A 17,698-nucleotide genomic window follows, 5' to 3' on the forward strand; every position below is an offset into this window, starting at 1 on the left:
TAATATCCAGCATAAGTTACTCTTATGTTTCAAGGTGGTGGAGAGGAACAGTAAATGAAACATTTACAATTCATCAAAATAAATAAATAAATAAATAATAAAATAAAGCAGTAATCAGAAACATTAATGTTAGGTCATTGTTTAAGGTTTAATAAGTTAACACCAACAGTGTATAATAATGCAGGTATCACATCTAGTTTTGGTTTGCAACAGAAAAACAGAAAAATATTTTTAAGTAGACCACAACAAAAAAAAAAGGAAAAAGATAGATAGCACGACTTTTAAAAAAACAACAAAAAAACGTAACTTTAATGCTGACAGATTACAATGAAAGTTTTAGATACTTATTTTATATTTTTGATGAATAGCTTAAATCCCTTTTTGGTATTGGTTGGTATTTAGTCTCCTCACTGGACGTGCTAGATCTTAGACTATTAGTGAGAAATCAGTCTCTCAACATCATTTTGCACCTTCCACTCCTTGACACCTTTCTCCACATGTTGTAGGAATGTACTCTGAGGGTCTGTGGGCAACTCCTTCTCCAGAATTCATTTCTTCTCAATTCCCCTGTCCATTCAAGCTCTCCTTCTCCTAGTCTTTTTCCCCCTTTCCTTGCTTTCCCTTTCTCTCCCTCATCCAAGGGTTCCATTACATGTACATTATATGCCTGGTACCATTACATCTAAATTAATATTAGCCTGTCCATTGAAATATCCTGGACTTGCCTCCACTGCACTTGTATAATCTTGCCATTTATGAACTCTAGAATTCTCAGATCAACAACGCTGTCTGCATCCACTGTCTGCTCTGTTAGGCAGTTCCTCCTTCCATCCTTTTTACTCCTAGCTCCTCTCTTTTACTACAAGTTCTCCTGTACATCTATTTCATATTTCCTTTCTTTTTTGCTATTATATATTCCAAAAATTGTGTCACTCCTTGCTTACCTAATGTACTTTCTTTTTCCTTTTATTATTAAAAATTTGATAACAAAACATTACTAACACAAAGAAACATGTAAATAAAAATGAAAGTGTGCAAAGACAGTGGGCCAGAACAGCAAATTCAGGAACTATAAGTACAACTCCTGAGGAGGCAAACAGGTAGAAATTGGAATATAGGTCTTGTAAGTTTAAAGTTTATTTTAGACCATTTATCACTCCAATAAGTGAAGAGCATAAAAGTTGAATGTTTGTAATCATGTTCCCAAGCACCACTGTATCCGGCCTAGTAGCGAGTAACCAATTCAAACTAGGGAACTACATTCTTAATGTGGGGCCCAATCTGCAAAAAACGTAGTCTAACTGCTTGTTTATTCTGTACATATACATTTATTTATAACGGTGGTATAAGGATTAACTACTGTTAACTGAAAAGGTACAACAGAAGAGACAAATTGAATTAACTACCCTACTGCCATGTACTGAAAGGGTCTCTGAGAAACGAAAGTGGAGAGCTCTCCTATTTTTAGGAGTCCAGATCCAACACTGGCATTTCTATCTGGCAAGAGGAAGAGTTAAAATCCAGTATTCCCAAGTAGCAACATTAACACTAGAATTACCAGAGCCTACGAAAATCACTCGTAGATCCGGCCCACCTTAAATCCATTCGCACCTCTCCGCCAGCGTCCTTTGTCCTGTAAATGTGCCAAGAAAGACAATCAGCTGGCTATTCCATCCCCCCATCGACTTAGAACGTGTATGAACTTCTCCAAGCTCATGCCTTTATTTATTATCTGGGAGTGAAGTGGAGTTTTAGTGTGAAGTGTGTGTTCCATTACTACAATAATCTGTGTAAACACATTTTTAAAACAGAAACTTTTTAATATTTAAGTAGTAAATGACAAAATGTAGGCTGCTTGCTGGTTGTCTTTATCGGCACATTTACAGGACAAAGGACGCTGGTGAAGAGGTGCGAATGGATTTAGGATGGGCTGGATCTACGAGCGTTTTCATAGGCTCTGGTCATTCTAGAGTTAAACCAGAATCACCATGCAGTGAGAAGATTGATGACCTGAAATCTATGACCAGATTGGCACTTTTAATATAGAACTGCCAATCCTGCGCTGGGATTAACCTTGCTGATGCAAAGAAGAATGAGAATGGCATTTGTTTTGTGGATTTATAACTTTTACAGGATGATTTAATGTTTAAGATATTGTGAAACAGGTTTAAAATATTTAATGTCATTCTCCTGGTGAGTTTCTTATAGGCTGATAGTAAATGTGGTCCATTAGACAGGTTCATTAACACAGTAGGGGCAGGATCCCAGTAATAAAACACCATTGCAATGACATATTACATTTGTAATTTGGAGTGAAAAATAATTCAAGGTGCATTAAACTTCTTTTTCAATTATAATTTCTATTCCTCTGCCAGACCTTGCACTTGTGATGCCATTGTTAATTCTGACCATTCTTATCTTATCCTGGAACGAAGAAGATCTAGTACTAATTCAACATGTAATTGGCAATTTAATCCAGTTTTTTTATCAGATGAAGATATTACATTCACACAAAGTGATATTTTTTTTTAAAACTGACATATTTCTGTGTTAAATACCACAAATTGATGTGAATTCAAAGAATGTCTGAAGGGTCAAATATTTTCTTAAACTTTACAAAAAATAAACTGAAACCCTAATGGCCAACAGAATTAGTAACATCTTCAAATTCTACTATGAAAATGCAATGAATATCCCCTTTGATAAGATGTACAAAAACATTGGGATATATAATAAAATATAAACAAAAGAATTTTGGAATACTATTACAGAAGTCAACAGTGTAATCAAAACCAAAGCTAGCAAAAACAGGGGTCATCTGCAACACATTTAACAAATACTATAAAGATGTATTACTCATCAAAATTTAATGAAAATAATACTCTAGTTTAAGATTTTTTTAAACAAAACAGAAATAACAGGTTTTCTAGGCTCATATATAATAAACTGGATAAACCTTTAATGTTCTCCAAAATCCTGGGTAATTTTTTCAAGGACACCGTAACTCCACATACAGTCATATGAAAAAGTTTGGGAGCCTCTCTCAGCCTGCATAATAATTTACTCTGCTTTCAACAAAAAAAAAAAGATAACAGTGGTATGTCTTTCATAGGAACATCTGAGTACTGTGGTGTTTTCAGAACACAGATTTTTAGTGAAGCAGTATTTAGCTGTATGAAATTAAATCAAATGTGAAAAACTGTCTGTGCAAATATTTGGGTAATTTTGCTGATTTGAATGCATGTAACTGCTCAATACTGATTACTTGCAAAACCCAATTTGGTTGGATTAGCTCGTTAAGCCTTGAACTTCATAGACAGGTGTGTCCAATCATGAGAAAAGATATTTAAGGTGGTCAATTGTAAGTTGTGCTTCCCTTTGACTCTCATCTGAAGAGTGACAGCATCCTCAAAGCATCTCTCAAAAGATCTGAAAACAAAGATTGTTCAGTATATGGTTTAGGGGAAGGCTACAAAAACATCTCAGAGGTTTAAACTGTCAGTTTCAACTGTAAGGGATGTAATCAGGAAATGGAAGGCCACATGCACAGTTGCCGTTAAACCCAGGTCTGGCAGGCCAAGAAAAATACAGGAGCGGCATATGCGCAGGATTGTGAGAATGGTTACAGGCAACCCACAGATCGCCTCCAAAGACCTGCAAGAACATCTTGCTGCAGATGGAGTATCTGTACATTGTTCTACAATTCAGCGCAATTTGCACAAAGAACATCTGTATGGTAGGGTGATGAGAAAGAAGCCCCTTCTGCGCTCATACCACAAATAGAGTTGCTTGTTGTATGCAAATGCTCATTTAGCCAAGCCAGATTAATTCTGGAACAAAGTGCTTTGGACTGATGAGACAAAAATCGAGTTATTTGGTCATAACAAAAAGCGCTTTGCATGGTGGAAGAAGGACACCGCATTCCAAGAAAAACACCTGCTACCTACTGTCAAATTTGATGGAGGTTCCATCATGCTGTGAGGCTGTGTGGCTAGTTCAGGGACTGGGGCCCTTGTTAAAGTCGAGGGTTGGATGAATTAAACCCAATATCAACAAATTCTTCAGGATAATGTTCAAACATCAGTCACAAAGTTGAAGTTACACAGGGGTTAGATATTCCAACAAGAGAATGACCCAAAACAGTTCGAAATCTACAAAGGCATTCAGGCAGAGGGAGACGTACAATTTTCTGGAATGGCCGTCACAGTCCCCCAACTTGAATATCATCGAAAATCTATAGGATGATATGAAGCAGGCTGTCCATGCTCGGCAGCCATCAAATGTAACTGAACTGGAGAGATTTTATATAAAAAGAATGGTCAAAAATACTTTCATCCGGAATTCAGACACTCAAGGCTATAGGAGGCGGCGTCTAAAGGTTGTTGTTATAATGAATATTGCAAATTTTCTGTTAATCCAATAAACTTAATGCCACTGCTGAAATACTACTCTTTCAATAAGGCATGTCATATTAAAAGGAAGTTGCTACTTTGAAAGCTCAGCCAATGATAAACAAAAATCCAAAGATAAGAGGGGTTCCCAAACTTTTTCATATGACTGTATGGAAAAATACAATAGTGGACTTGTGCGGTAAAGTTCAAGACCAGTGCTTTATTTACAATATATGCAAAATCAAATTGTACATTATATGAAAAGCTTTTCTTTATGATACAATTTGATATATTTATAGCTATCCTGCATAAGACCCAGTTAAAATAAAATTCCAGTCTGGATAATAATGGATCTTTGAAAATGCTAGGCTTTTAGTTCTGCTAAGTGAAAATGAAACTAACTGGGCTGGAAGATTCAAACTGGACTTGTGACTAAAGGAAGTATAATAGTATTATCATGAGGAGAGAACATGATATGGTGAATTGAACAGTTGTAAGGTTTAATTCCAGTTTGGTTCCATATACAGTTGTGCTTGAAAGTTTGTGAACCGTTTAGAATTTTCTATATTTCTGCATAAATATGATCTAAAACATCATCAGATTTTCACACAAGTCCTAAAGTAGATAAAGAGAAACCAGTTAAACAAATGAGACAAAAATATTATACTTGGTCATTTATTTATTGAGGAAAATGATCGAATATTACATATTTGTGAGTGGCAAAAGTATGTGAACCTCTAGGATTGGCAATTACAGTGCATCCGGAAAGTATTCACAGCGCATCACTTTTTCCACATTTTGCTATATTACAGCCTTATTCCAAAATGGATTAAATTCATTTTTTACCTCAGAATTCTACACACAACACCCCATAATGACAATGTGAAAAAGGTTTACTTGAGTTTTTTGAAAATTTATTAAAAATAAAAAAAGAAGAGAAATCACATGTACATAAGTATTCACAGCCTTGGCTGAATACTTTGTCGATGCACCTTTGGCAGCAATTACAGCCTCAAGTCTTTTTGAATATAATGCCACTGGCTTGGCATACCTATCCTTGGCCAGTTTCACCCATTCCTCTTTGCAGCACCTCTCAAGCTCCATCAGGTTGAATGGGAAGCGTCAATGCACAGCCATTTTAAGATCTCTCCAGAGATGTTCAATTGAATTCAAGTCTGGGCCACTCAAGGACATTCACAGAGTTGTCCTGAAGCCACTCCTTTGATATCTTGGCTGTGTGCTCGTTGTCCTGCTGAAAGATGAACCCTCGCCCCAGTCTGAAGTCAAGAGCGCTCTGGAGCAGGTTTTCATCCAGGATGTCTCTGTACATTAGTCAGGATAAAGGGAAAGATCACTGCAGCAGTCTCCCAGTTCCTGCCAGTGAAAAACATCCCCACATCATGATGCTGCCACCACCATGTTTCACTGTAGGGATGGTATTGGCCTGGTGATGAGCGGTGCCTGGTTTCCTCTAAACATGATGCCTGGCATTCACACCAAAGAGTTCAATCTTTGTCTCATCAGACCAGAGAATTTTGTTTCTCATGGTCTGAGAGTCCTTCAGGTGCCTTTTGGCAAACTCCAGGCGGGCTGCCATGTGCCTTTTACTAAGGAGTGGCTTCCGTCTGGCCACTCTACCATACAGGCCTGATTGGTGGATTGCTGCAGAGATGGTTGTCCTTCTGGAAGGTTCTCCTCTCTCCACAGAGGACCTCCCTGGTCACCTCCCTGACTAAGGCCCTTCTCCCCCGATCGCTCAGCTTAGATGGCCGGCCAGCTAGGGTTTCGAACTTCTTCCACTTACGGATGATGGAGGCCACTGTGCTCACTGGAACCTTCAAAGCAGCAGAAATTTTTCTGTAACCTTCCCCAGATTTGTGCCTCGAGACAATCTTGTCTCAGAAGTCTACAGACAAGTCCTTTGACTTCATGCTTGGTTTGTGCTCTAACATGAACTGTCAACTGTAGGACCTTATATAGACAGGTGTGTGCCTTTCCAAATCATGTCCAATCAACTGAATTTACCACAGATGGGCTCCAATTAAGCTGCAGAAACATCTTAAGGATGATCAGTGGAAACAGGATGCACCTGAGCTCAATTTTGAGCTTCATGGCAAAGGCTGTGAATACTTATGTACATGTGCTTTCTCAATTTTTTTATTTTTAATAAATTTGCAAAACCTCAAGTAAACTTTTTTCACGTTGTCATTATGGGGTGCTGTGTGTAGAATTCTGAGGAAAAAAATGAATTTAATCCATTTTGGAATAAGGCTGTAACATAAAATGTGGAAAAAGTGATGCACTGTGAATACTTTCCAGATGCAGTGTAGTTTGAAGGTGAAATTAGAGTCAGGTGTTTTCAATCAATGGGATGACAATCAGGTGTGAATGGGCACCTTGTGTTATTTAAAGAACAGGGATCTATCAAAGTCTGCTCTTCACAACACATGTTTGTGGAACTGTATCATGGCACGAACAAAGATGATTTCTGAGGACCTCAGAAAAAGAGTTGTTGATGCTCATCAGGCTGGAAAAGATTACAAAACCATCTCTAAAGAGTTTGGACTCCACCAATCCACAGTCAGACAGATTGTGTACAAATGGAGGAAATTCAAGACCATTGTTACCCTCCACAGGAGTGGTCGACCAACAAAGATCACTCCAAGAGCAAGGTGTGTAATAGTCGTCGAGGTCACAAAGGACCACAGGGTAACTTCTAAACAACTGAAGGCCTCTCTCACATTGGCTAATGTTCATGTTCATGAGTCCACCATCAGCAGAACACTGAACAACAATGGTGTGCGTGGCAGGGATGGAAGGAGAAAGACATTGCTCTCCAAAAAAAACATTGCTGTTCATCTGCAGTTTGCTAAAGATCACATAGACAAACCAGAAGGCTATTGGAAGAATGTTTTGTGGAAGGATGAGACCAAAATAGAACTTTTTGGTTTAAATGAAAAGCTTTATATTTGGAGAAAGGAAAACACTGCATTCCAGCATAAGAACCTTATCCCATCTGTGAAATATGGTGGTGGTAGTATCATGGTTTGGGCCTGTTTTGCTGCATCTGGCCAGGAGGGCTTGCCTTCATTGATGGAACAAAGTTGTTCTAGCAAAGAATGGTTTAAAAAGAATAAAGTTAATGTTTTGGAATGGCCAAGTCAAAATCCTGACCTTAATTCAATCGAAATGTTGTGGAAGGACCTGAAGCAAGCAGTTAATGTGAGGAAACCCACCAACATCCCAGAGTTGAAGCTGTTCTGTACGGAGGAATGGGCTAAAATTCCTCCAAGCCGGTGTGCAGGAATGATCAAAAGTTACCGGAAACATTTAGTTGCAGTTATTGCTGCAAAGGGGGGTCACACCAGCTACTGAAAGCAAAGGTTCACATACTTTTGTCACTCACAAATATATAATATTCAATCATTTTCCTTAATTAATAAATGACCGAGTATAATATTTTTGTCTCATTTGTTTAACTGATTTCTCTTTATCTACTTTTAGGACTTGAGTGAAAATCCGCTGATGTTTTAGGTCATATTTATGCAGAAATACAGAAAATTCGAAAGGGTTCACAAACTTTCAAGCACAACTGTACAGTAATCAAAAACAAAAACTGGAAATTCAATGAAGACTGCCCTTCTAAAACCATTTTGATAAGAATCTGCGAAAATGTGTTTCTAACATCGACAGTTGGTAATTTATAAAGAACATTCTGCATGCACTCTCTTTCTGCTGTTTATTGTTCTTCAGTAATGTAAATTATCCACCCATTTTCTTATTGTTTTTTCAGTGTAGGGTCAGAAGGGCAAATAATACTCTAGCAGTACTGTACACAAATTATAAACCAATCCTGGATGGGGCAGTCTCTTTAATTGAAGTTTGGTTTTAATGTCTTAATGTCCATGGTGAAAAAGTCAAGTCACAATAAAGGTTGTGTGTTAAAAAAAGGCTTTAAGTATTTTACTAAGATACCTTTCTATCTATGAAAAATTTGCTCTTTACCTTTAAAATATGAACTTAAAAATATTTTCTCAACAAAATGTTCAAGGTAATTTACATATTGAATATTTACCTGAATAAGTTATTTGAATCTTCTCTTGCAACATGGAGATATTGAGCCCTTGTTCCATCATGAGTCAGTTTAACTGCCGCCAAGAACAAATCAGGAACTGGAGTTACCTAAAAATTTTAAAATAGGATCTCATGTGCCATATCAAAAACATTAAAACATTTTCACAATTAAAAACATTTTAGTGTAAGTATTAATAGGACTGTCGCACTGCTAAAATTAAAGAAGCGGAGGTGATTTTTGGGTGACAGTCAGATTCACTGCTACCCTGAGACCATCAGCATGCTGTTATACTGTAGGTACCCAAAAGGTACTACTGAACATTTCATCTCCATCTAAAACTGCTGTTTTTCTTACTTATCTTCTTACTGTGCAAATTCCAATGGGCACAATATGACTTGGCACAACTAGCAGAACATTACTTAGCCCTCTAAACTCTGCTCACTTATTTCCTAGTCATCAGTGTGCAGTGGTATTAACTAATTTTTAAGAAAAAAAAGTATTGGAGAACTCTTGTTTACAAGGTGCTAAACTTGCGGTTTAATAGTTTGCTGTTAAAACGGCACATTGTATGAGTCCGTACGCTTCTGGTATGTTTTTCTATTTGCCTGAAAAAATGGCCAAATGTGAGAATCACAGTCTGGCACTCCCACCCTTCATTTCAGAGTGTATAATTTTGAAAGGGTGGATTTTATAGGCAGGCTTTTATCCATGAAATAAACAGAGCACTCAAACACTATCAAGGTTACCTTCCTATGTCAGGCTAATAGCGGGATTAGGCAATTTCAATATAACCTGCCGTTGCTTGTCAACTTTTGGATTATATACTTGCTTTTACTCTAATTGAATATATATATATATATATATTCTCCAGGTTCTGCCCTTTCAAAACAAAATATTTCTTGTGCCAAATACTGATCACCCAGATGCCTAAAGAGAAACAGAATGTGCCCCCTTGGTTATATTAGATAATTTAATAGAGAGAAACAGATAACAGAGTATCTTCAGACCAGACCTTCGTTAGAGTTTTGAGTAAGATGGCACCTACAAGAAAAGAAAAGCCTATCTTTTTTATGATGATAAAGGATAACATGTTTTTTGTTAAATAGTATAGGTAAGTCCTTTGGTGATGGACATTGCGGGGGGAGAAGGGAGGAGCTGAACATTCTGTACTTTGTTCTTTGTTGATTTATTCTGCTTTCTTCCAGTGTAATAAGGATGAAGGGATTAAACACATATTTTATATATAGTATAGTTGAGTTCTTTGTTTAATTGTTCTGCTTTCTTCCAGTATAATGCCAATGTAAATTGGGGTGCTGGAAGTTGCATATATTTTTCGTATTGTATAGGTAGGTGTTAATGTGCTGTATTTAGTTCCTGTGTATTTACAAATAATTTTGTATTACTCCAAAATTACTTAAAGCTCATAATAATAAGTAAAAAAAAAATTGTGTGACTATATGTATACATTTTACAACACCCACATTTTTTTTTGACATTTAAGCAGTTTAAGTCTAGTGAATAACCTGAAATGGTACAAACGTAAGTGGTAAGTTTTAAAAAACACGTTTAATTTTTAGCATCTGGTAACCCAATTTAATTTTCAAAGATATGCAAAAAAAAAAACAAAAAAAAAAAAACACACGTTTCCAGGGAGCAAGTAATGGGTTAACAACTTACAGCTTTTCTGCAGCAATGGAAGTTATTTAAGTCTTGAAAGTTGTAGCAACAGTTCCTACAGGTGTCTCAACTTTTGTTGATTACTTACAGACCTTGTGTCTGTATAAAAGCAGTGTTGGAACAAACTGTGTTGCTGCAGTCTCTGAAGCATTATTTATCTTAGTATAATAATGGAGTGAAAAAAGCAATTAAAGGAAGACATACACACTTGCATGTCGTGCATTTTTATATAAATAAAACTGTTGAGGTCTAGGAACAGGCATGTCAATAAAGTGTAAGGGAGAAAGAATACTCATAAGAAATAAGCTACAGTGACAGTCATATTTGGGTGAAGTGTGAGACAAAGTTAATGAAAGAAGATAGTGAACCACAGTCCTGGGTGCAAGTGCACTGCAACTGTGAACTATATATACGTAAAGATTGATAAGTATAAGAATAGGCTAACAATAGTAGCAACAGAGGAGTGACAAATAATAGTGGGGCTACAGGAAAAGAATATGTTCATCTTAAATAAAGTTAATATTTTAAAAGAGGTGTCCATAAAAGCCTTCACCACGATAAAACATCTGCTGCTGCAAGAGAGCAAACTGGATCAATCTACTTTTATAGGGCCATAAAACAGCAACTTAAAAAAAAAAAAAAAAAAGTTGTTAATATCTACCAGTTTAGAAAAGCACTTTAGAAAGAACTTCAAAGCCATCTGTAAAAATGAGGTTGCCAGAGTTAGCTAAACAGAACTGAAAATTAGAAGCAAGAGGCAACACTGCTATTTTGGAGGAGTGCCTTGTGACTCCAAAAATCAAAAGGGATTGTTGCATTTTTTTTTTTTTTTTTAAATTCCTAAATTTGAACAAAGAAGGCAAAAAACATACGCACAGCTACTTTTCCTTAATAAAGCACAATTAAACATTCACAAATAACATGAAAACATATTTTCATTGGAGGTTCAAGTTTTCTCATGTTTCTTCTGTAATAAAGACAGAGCTTACAATCTATCTTGAGCAACTGTGCCAAAAACTCCACTTTCTTCATTCTCGAAACAGCAGTGAATGTAATTCAAACTTCTTTCTACTTTGCTGACTAATCATACTTTGATACCATTCCTTTCATATTTTTATACATTTTGCAGCAAATCTGTTCTAAAGGACATTTGAGCATAACCTCAAAACTACCTAATTTCAGTACTCCACAAAACTAATTTTACTTGGATTGTAAAGAAAAATAATTTTCAGAAACAGGTCATTTCTTGTTAACAAACAAATAAATAAACAAATTAATAAAACCTATTATATTCTTCACACCAGCACAACAGCTCTTGGTACAACATAAGTAAAATTACCTGGTTAACCGTGAACCCATGAATCTTTTGTCCCACTTTATATGTCAAAGCTCTTTCTACAGCAATTCCACTGCTGTATCTCCATGATAACTTAACTGCAAGCCTATGATTATAAAGAAAAAAATATGATTACAAGAGAATCCTTTTTTTTCCCCTTTTCAAAAATATCTAAACCAGTTATGACATAACTTTTGCTTTTGAATATCACTCAAAGCTTAACAATTAATTTGGAGGATTGGTATACACAATATTAGACAGACTTAAGGACATTTTAAGAAAGGTCACAAAATCAACTGCCCCTTTTCTACTTGTCCTCTAATTAAACAATCAAGAATTTTGCTACCAGTCATTAGTATCTCTTACATTTAAATGCTGACCGATCCCAACCTACTATGCAACATCAGTGAAAAGAAAGAGTGGTCAAATGACAGAAATACCACATGTAAGATGAGATTAACTTTGATGTAAAGTAACCATGCCACCATGATTAGAGAGCATAACAACATTATCTCAAAACTCTAGTCCTGGAGTCCCTCAACTCCTTACCTGAAAAAATCTTATTACACACATAAAAATACAATTGACCATTAAGAGGCAAATTAAATTTCACAGAAATACGGATGACACTGAGCTGTATTATGACTTAAAACTTTTCAAAAATAAAACTGTAAAGAATTATTTTTAAAGAATACTGCTGGAGCAATTTTATCAAAATTTGTTTTATCAAATTTTGAAAATTCTGAAAACCTTTATTAGGTCTTCATACAGTCTTCTCTACTGTTAACCAAAGATGTTTACATATCTTTTCCTATGAGACTAATACTTACTTTTTTAGTGCATTTGGCTGCTCTCTGTACAATTTCTAATGCTGGTGATCAGAACTGTACATAGCACTTCTCATGCCAACTGACTACTGCATTATACAGTTTATTGCCCCTTGATTTATATTCAACATTTTTAACCTACCTCTGTACATTTTAAATGCACTTGTACACTGTCTAGATGTCAACATGAACCCCAAAATCTTTCTCATTATGAGTCACTATTCTTTTATTTACAATTAACATTCATTTTGATTGCATGTGGCACTTCAGTCTTCTACATTAAAAGGTATTTTCAACAGTTTGTCCAGATCTTTTAAATCATTCTTGCTGCCTCCTCACTATCTGCTATGCCTTCAGATTGATTGTGTTTTCAGTGACCTTCACAAGTCTACAAAATATCCCAGAATAAATGCCATTAATAAAAAAACTGTAAATTTGAAAAACTACTTGACTGATGACCTCATCTCATGAGGAGCATTCACCTCTTACGTGTACTCTTTGGAGTTGGCTGACTAACCATCTTAAAATCTCATTTTGTAAGTTATCCTTGATGCCAATGTATTTGAGTTGTTGTGTGAAATCAAAGGGATTTTGAAAAGTTTTAATTAAATTATGTCATCTGTCTTTTCAAAATGCATTTGATTCAATTCCACAGTTAATTTGAAACTATTCAGGCAGTTTCTCTCGCTCACTTGTGACTTATAGTTGCTTACACATTAAGTGCTGTAGAAGATGATATCTACTCTCTATTGGCCGAATGTCTGCTTTTAGCAACCGCAGAAATCTGTCCAATGAGATGTCATTAGTCAGAGGATTTCTCCATCAGGACTAGTAAAATGCAAACCTCCGCTTCCCCTGTGTTTAGTGTTATGGACTGATCTGTTCTGTTGCACAATTATAAAAAAATTGCATCTGGTAACAATTTTGTTAAGTGCTGCTTTATTTGGAAAAAAGAAATGGAAATCAACACAATTTTTTTAAGCTGTCAAGCAAGCCCCATTTTAAATTTTGTACTACACAGGATGACTGTGTGTGCATTGTTTAATCTACTTATTGTTATTTGGAACACCTGCATTTTATGTATGTTCCGTTTCTACAATAATCTGTGTAAACACATTGTTAAAACAGAAACGTTTTTCATATTTTAGTAATAAAGGACAAAATGTAGACATAAACTATATAATGTGTAAAGCCTAGAGTGCAAAGATAAAAAAAAAACATTCACAAAAGGTTCAAGGATGATACAACAGTTTCCGTGGCGCAGGGGTAAGAATTGCTGGCTTATAATCAAAAGTGAAAAAAACGATAACTTTTACAATTACTATACATTTACAGTGGCTGTTACAGACGCAAATCAAATGTATGTGTGTATATTGTATAATATTAACAATAAGAGCAGCTCACTACTCAAAACGGTAAATTTACGAGGCAGTCAGGATCAAACTGGGGGACTCTTGATTATAAGTGTGTGATGTATTTACACAGGTTATTGTAGAAACGGAACACACATGAAATGCAGGTGTTCCAAATAATGATCTATTATTTCCATTCTATAAATCCAGCACTTCACTCCCAGATAATGAAGACTGGACCTGGGAGAACTTTGTGGCCGTTCTACATCGGTGGGGGGGATGGAATAGTAGGCTGCTTGCTGCTTGTCTTGACTGGCACATTTACAAGACAAAAGACGCTGACTGAGAAGTGCGAAGGGATTTAAGGTAGGTTTACAATTTTTTTCGTAGGCTTTGGTAATTCTAGTGTTAAGTCAGCTAAGATTTTGCATAAAATCTAAGATGTTCAATCAGTTCATGGTCCTGTGTTCTAAATCATATTGTTATTACTATTAAATAAATCAGTAGCATCAGAATATTATTGCATGTTTATGTAACTCAAAGTAAAGTAAACTCAAATGAAATTGTGGACTATCATGATTTCTAGAAATTTGGAAACATATAATTGTTTTGTCAGTATAATAACAGGCAAAGAAATAACTGAGAAATAGGGAAAGTAAGTACAACCACTAGATAGAAATGGCAATAGGTAAATAAGGTTAAAAAAAGAAATGGCAATAGTATCTTTAAGAAACAGAAGTGTATATTCCTGGCAAGATCTATCCAATAATCCATCCAGTCAGGCCCCCTGTAGCCTCACGCCCTCTCATGTGCCGGATAGGGTGGATTCAGTCCCTGTACTGTATACTTCCTCACCTTCCTGCATCCAGACAAGCCTTGACGCCAGCACCCCTACTCCCCTTTTCAGACTGTCTGGTTTAGCTGATCAGGTGGGAAGAGAACTGATGAATCTCTGCATAGTTGACAGACAATTGAGCCTGGCGGCATTGCTCCAAGGGGCTGAAGTTATGTGCCACACAGCTCTGTGGGGACTTTTAGCACTTTATCAACCTTTCTGTGAAGCTGCACAGGATGCAATAACTTTGAAAGACATCCTGCATAGTCCCAATACCCAAGGCCTTCTAGTAGGCTGGCCGCGAAAATGGTACAACACCTGGTTACAGGTCACCTGAATGCCCTTCTGCATGGTTAACAAGGAACCCTAATCCCAAATAGACAAAGCTGGCACTATAATCAAGTTCACATTTTTTGATTCCACCAGTGCATTTAATACTGTCTAGCTCTTTCAAAAGGCAAATAAGCTCAAGTGGGCATTTCCCTGGTGTCCTAAAATGGGAAACAATGTGCGGCTCCTGGATTTTGTGTCAGGAGAAACTGTGGAATTGTCTGTCTAAATTTGTCATCATAATGTACACCACTGCCAACGGAAGGAGAAGGAGTACAGAAATTCAATGAACAACACTATCATATGGAGCAGGAGATCTGCCACTAGATGAACACTACCAAGGAGTTGGTGAAGAACATCACTCACCATAATGAGGGAGGAGATGGTGAAGAATTAGAAATACCCGAGGATCCATCTAAACAGAAGACTGCATTATATAAAACAAAATAGACATACTGTACAAATTGGGACAGAGATGGCTTTTCATTGCGGGGAACCTCTGGCCATGCATGTGACAAGATGGTATGGAGACTTTTTCAGTCAATAGTGGCCAGCATACTGTTCTACATGGTGCTGTGCTGGAGGTGTAATACCATCTCAGATGATGCCAAACATCTGAAAAATTAAACATTAAAGGACTAACCACAAAGTGACAGAAGTTTGAGGAAGAGGATGCTGGAAAAAATTAAGGGCCATTATGGCAATTGCTGCCCATCTCATCCATGACACGCTGTCTTTATTCCACGTGACACTACTGGGGGCTCCTTTTGTCCACAATCACTGAACTGCATAATGATCCCTCACATCATTTCCATCATCACTCTGTCCTATTACAATGAGATATATTGGCACAGAGTCAAAATTTCTGTATGTTGATATTTTATTGCATAAATAGCTCTGGTTATTGGATGTAATTATTTGCATTTTGTAAATGTTCTGCACTTTTGTTTCTGGTTGAGGAAGTGAATTTTCTTCCAGGGTCAACAAAGTACTTCTGCCTATGACACCCATTTTGTCCAATGCAACAGAAGGGAACAACCACCTCTGGACAAAGCACAAGCTATACTAAGGCTAACTATCAAGAAAGTATAATCATTTAGGAAAAAAAACGTTTACATAATAAAACGAGCAGGCGCTTCCTCTGTTATCTGATGGAAAACTGTTTTAAAAAAAAAAGAAACTCGGATGATTTCTGGAAAGATCGGCTAAACAAGGAAACAAAAATGAATATTTCATAATTAAAATAAAAAAAAAATGTAAAATCCGTCCTATACAAACGATAATGATACATTAACAATTCAAAGCTGAAAAGACTTTGTACAGGTACAGTACCTAAACCGCTAAGTATTAACAAAATAGTACTCATTTGATTCCAGTTAAACCAACTTTCAGATTTGCGAGAAGATGACAATAGTCGGAAATCGGACATTCATTTGCCGTACCCAAAAATACAAAGTATATTTTCAGAGTAATGCACATCTTGCTACTACTATAAAAGTACCGCCACCTCCATTAACTATTAAGAAGTACCATGCAGTTTCCATTAATAAAACCCATTCCCTGAATCCGCTTCGTTTAAATCATGGCTGTGAGATGCCATAGGCCATTTAGACAGCATTAGTCTAAAACAGCGATTCACCGGACTTTTCTAGAAATCAGAAGCATCTTTTCTTTACGACAATAGAATTACTATCAATGAGTATACATTAACCAATAATAATTATAGAGAAAAACAAACAATAGAACATATATGATACCTTTTCTGCAGGAGAGCCTTCCACCCACGAAACATTCTGCCCAAATTATCGGCTGCAGCATTAAAAAAAAAATAATGAAACGTATAAATCCGTTAAAGCATTCCCGTTGTCTGTGTGAAACGTCTACGTTCCATGCTGGCTCATGCTCCGAGCTGTCACATTGAATGTAGCGCAAGGCAATATTATCACTTCTCATTGGCCAGCTACACTCCGCACAATACTTAATGATTGGTTGTGATGTGAACAGCTGAAAGGATCTGACAAAGCAAAAACACAATCAGTCTTTAACAGCATGTGGAATTTGACTATGTTATAATATTAATGCGTATTTTTTCTGTATGTATATCAGCATGTCAATTGGGACCAAAGGGTTTTCACCGTTATTTTTCTCTGCTGAATAAATGTTTTCCAGACTTGTTACTCCGCCGGTAACTTGTACGCATTCTCCATTAATGGTTGCTTTTTTCTGGCTTCTCCGGTTTCCTTCTAATCCTAGCTGTTCCGTTGTTTGGATGTTTCTACATAGGGTCCTTTTAATCATTTTTGTGATAGATTAAGATGCTCAAGCAACTAAGTTCGCCAGATATAAAGCTGTCTTTGCGCATGTGCTAGATGATAAAGAGTCAAAGTGACCGCTGGCATAAAAAATACATTTTCATTTTCTACGGATAATAAAGTGTAAATTGTTCTTTCATAGACGGACACCTTTCCACTGATGCCCTTTGCTCATGAGCAAGCACCGTTCTCTAAAGTAGTGATGTGCAATGAACGAAAGAAATAGTTCTTTTTCACTTGTCTTAATCTCTATAAGAACGTACTGGTTCAATGACATTAAAGAAAGAATTCTCTCAAAGCATGCGCAGTGCCTGAAGCGTTTTATATTGCATTCCGCGACAGTCCGGCGATTATCAACTTAATTTCACTTAAATGGCTGCAGTCTTCAGGAAATAGCCTATCAGTAAAGTTTTTCAGCAAAACGGTCATGACGTCAACTAGCCAATGAATGACTTGGGACATGACACCAAGCACCTCCCATTAATCGGTTGTCTCTGACTAAGTGGCTATGACAGTCTCAGTACACAGACTGTTTGAATGAATCAGTACGCCCCCTACTGATA

At 36.6% G+C, this 17,698-nt stretch overlaps 1 protein-coding gene across 2 annotated transcripts in view; it reads right to left on the reverse strand.

Annotated features, from left to right (window-relative positions):
- The window catches only part of pitrm1 (pitrilysin metallopeptidase 1), a 66,416-nt gene extending 49,583 nt beyond the window's left edge, over positions 1-16,833 (reverse strand). For both annotated transcript variants that reach the window (XR_005633779.1, XM_039753549.1), the window contains exons 1-3: positions 16,581-16,833; positions 11,483-11,585; positions 8,467-8,573 (exon numbers count right to left, since the gene is read on the reverse strand). Coding sequence is in view for 1 of the 2 variants with exons in the window: in XM_039753549.1 (XP_039609483.1) it covers positions 8,467-8,573; positions 11,483-11,585; positions 16,581-16,615 (245 nt within the window). In the remaining variant the exon portion in view is untranslated. The remainder of the gene's footprint in view (positions 1-8,466; positions 8,574-11,482; positions 11,586-16,580) is intronic.
- Positions 16,834-17,698: the final 865 nt, after the last annotated feature.

Source organism: Polypterus senegalus, chromosome 5 (assembly GCF_016835505.1).
Source record: "Polypterus senegalus isolate Bchr_013 chromosome 5, ASM1683550v1, whole genome shotgun sequence".
Lineage (NCBI taxonomy): Eukaryota > Metazoa > Chordata > Cladistia > Polypteriformes > Polypteridae > Polypterus > Polypterus senegalus.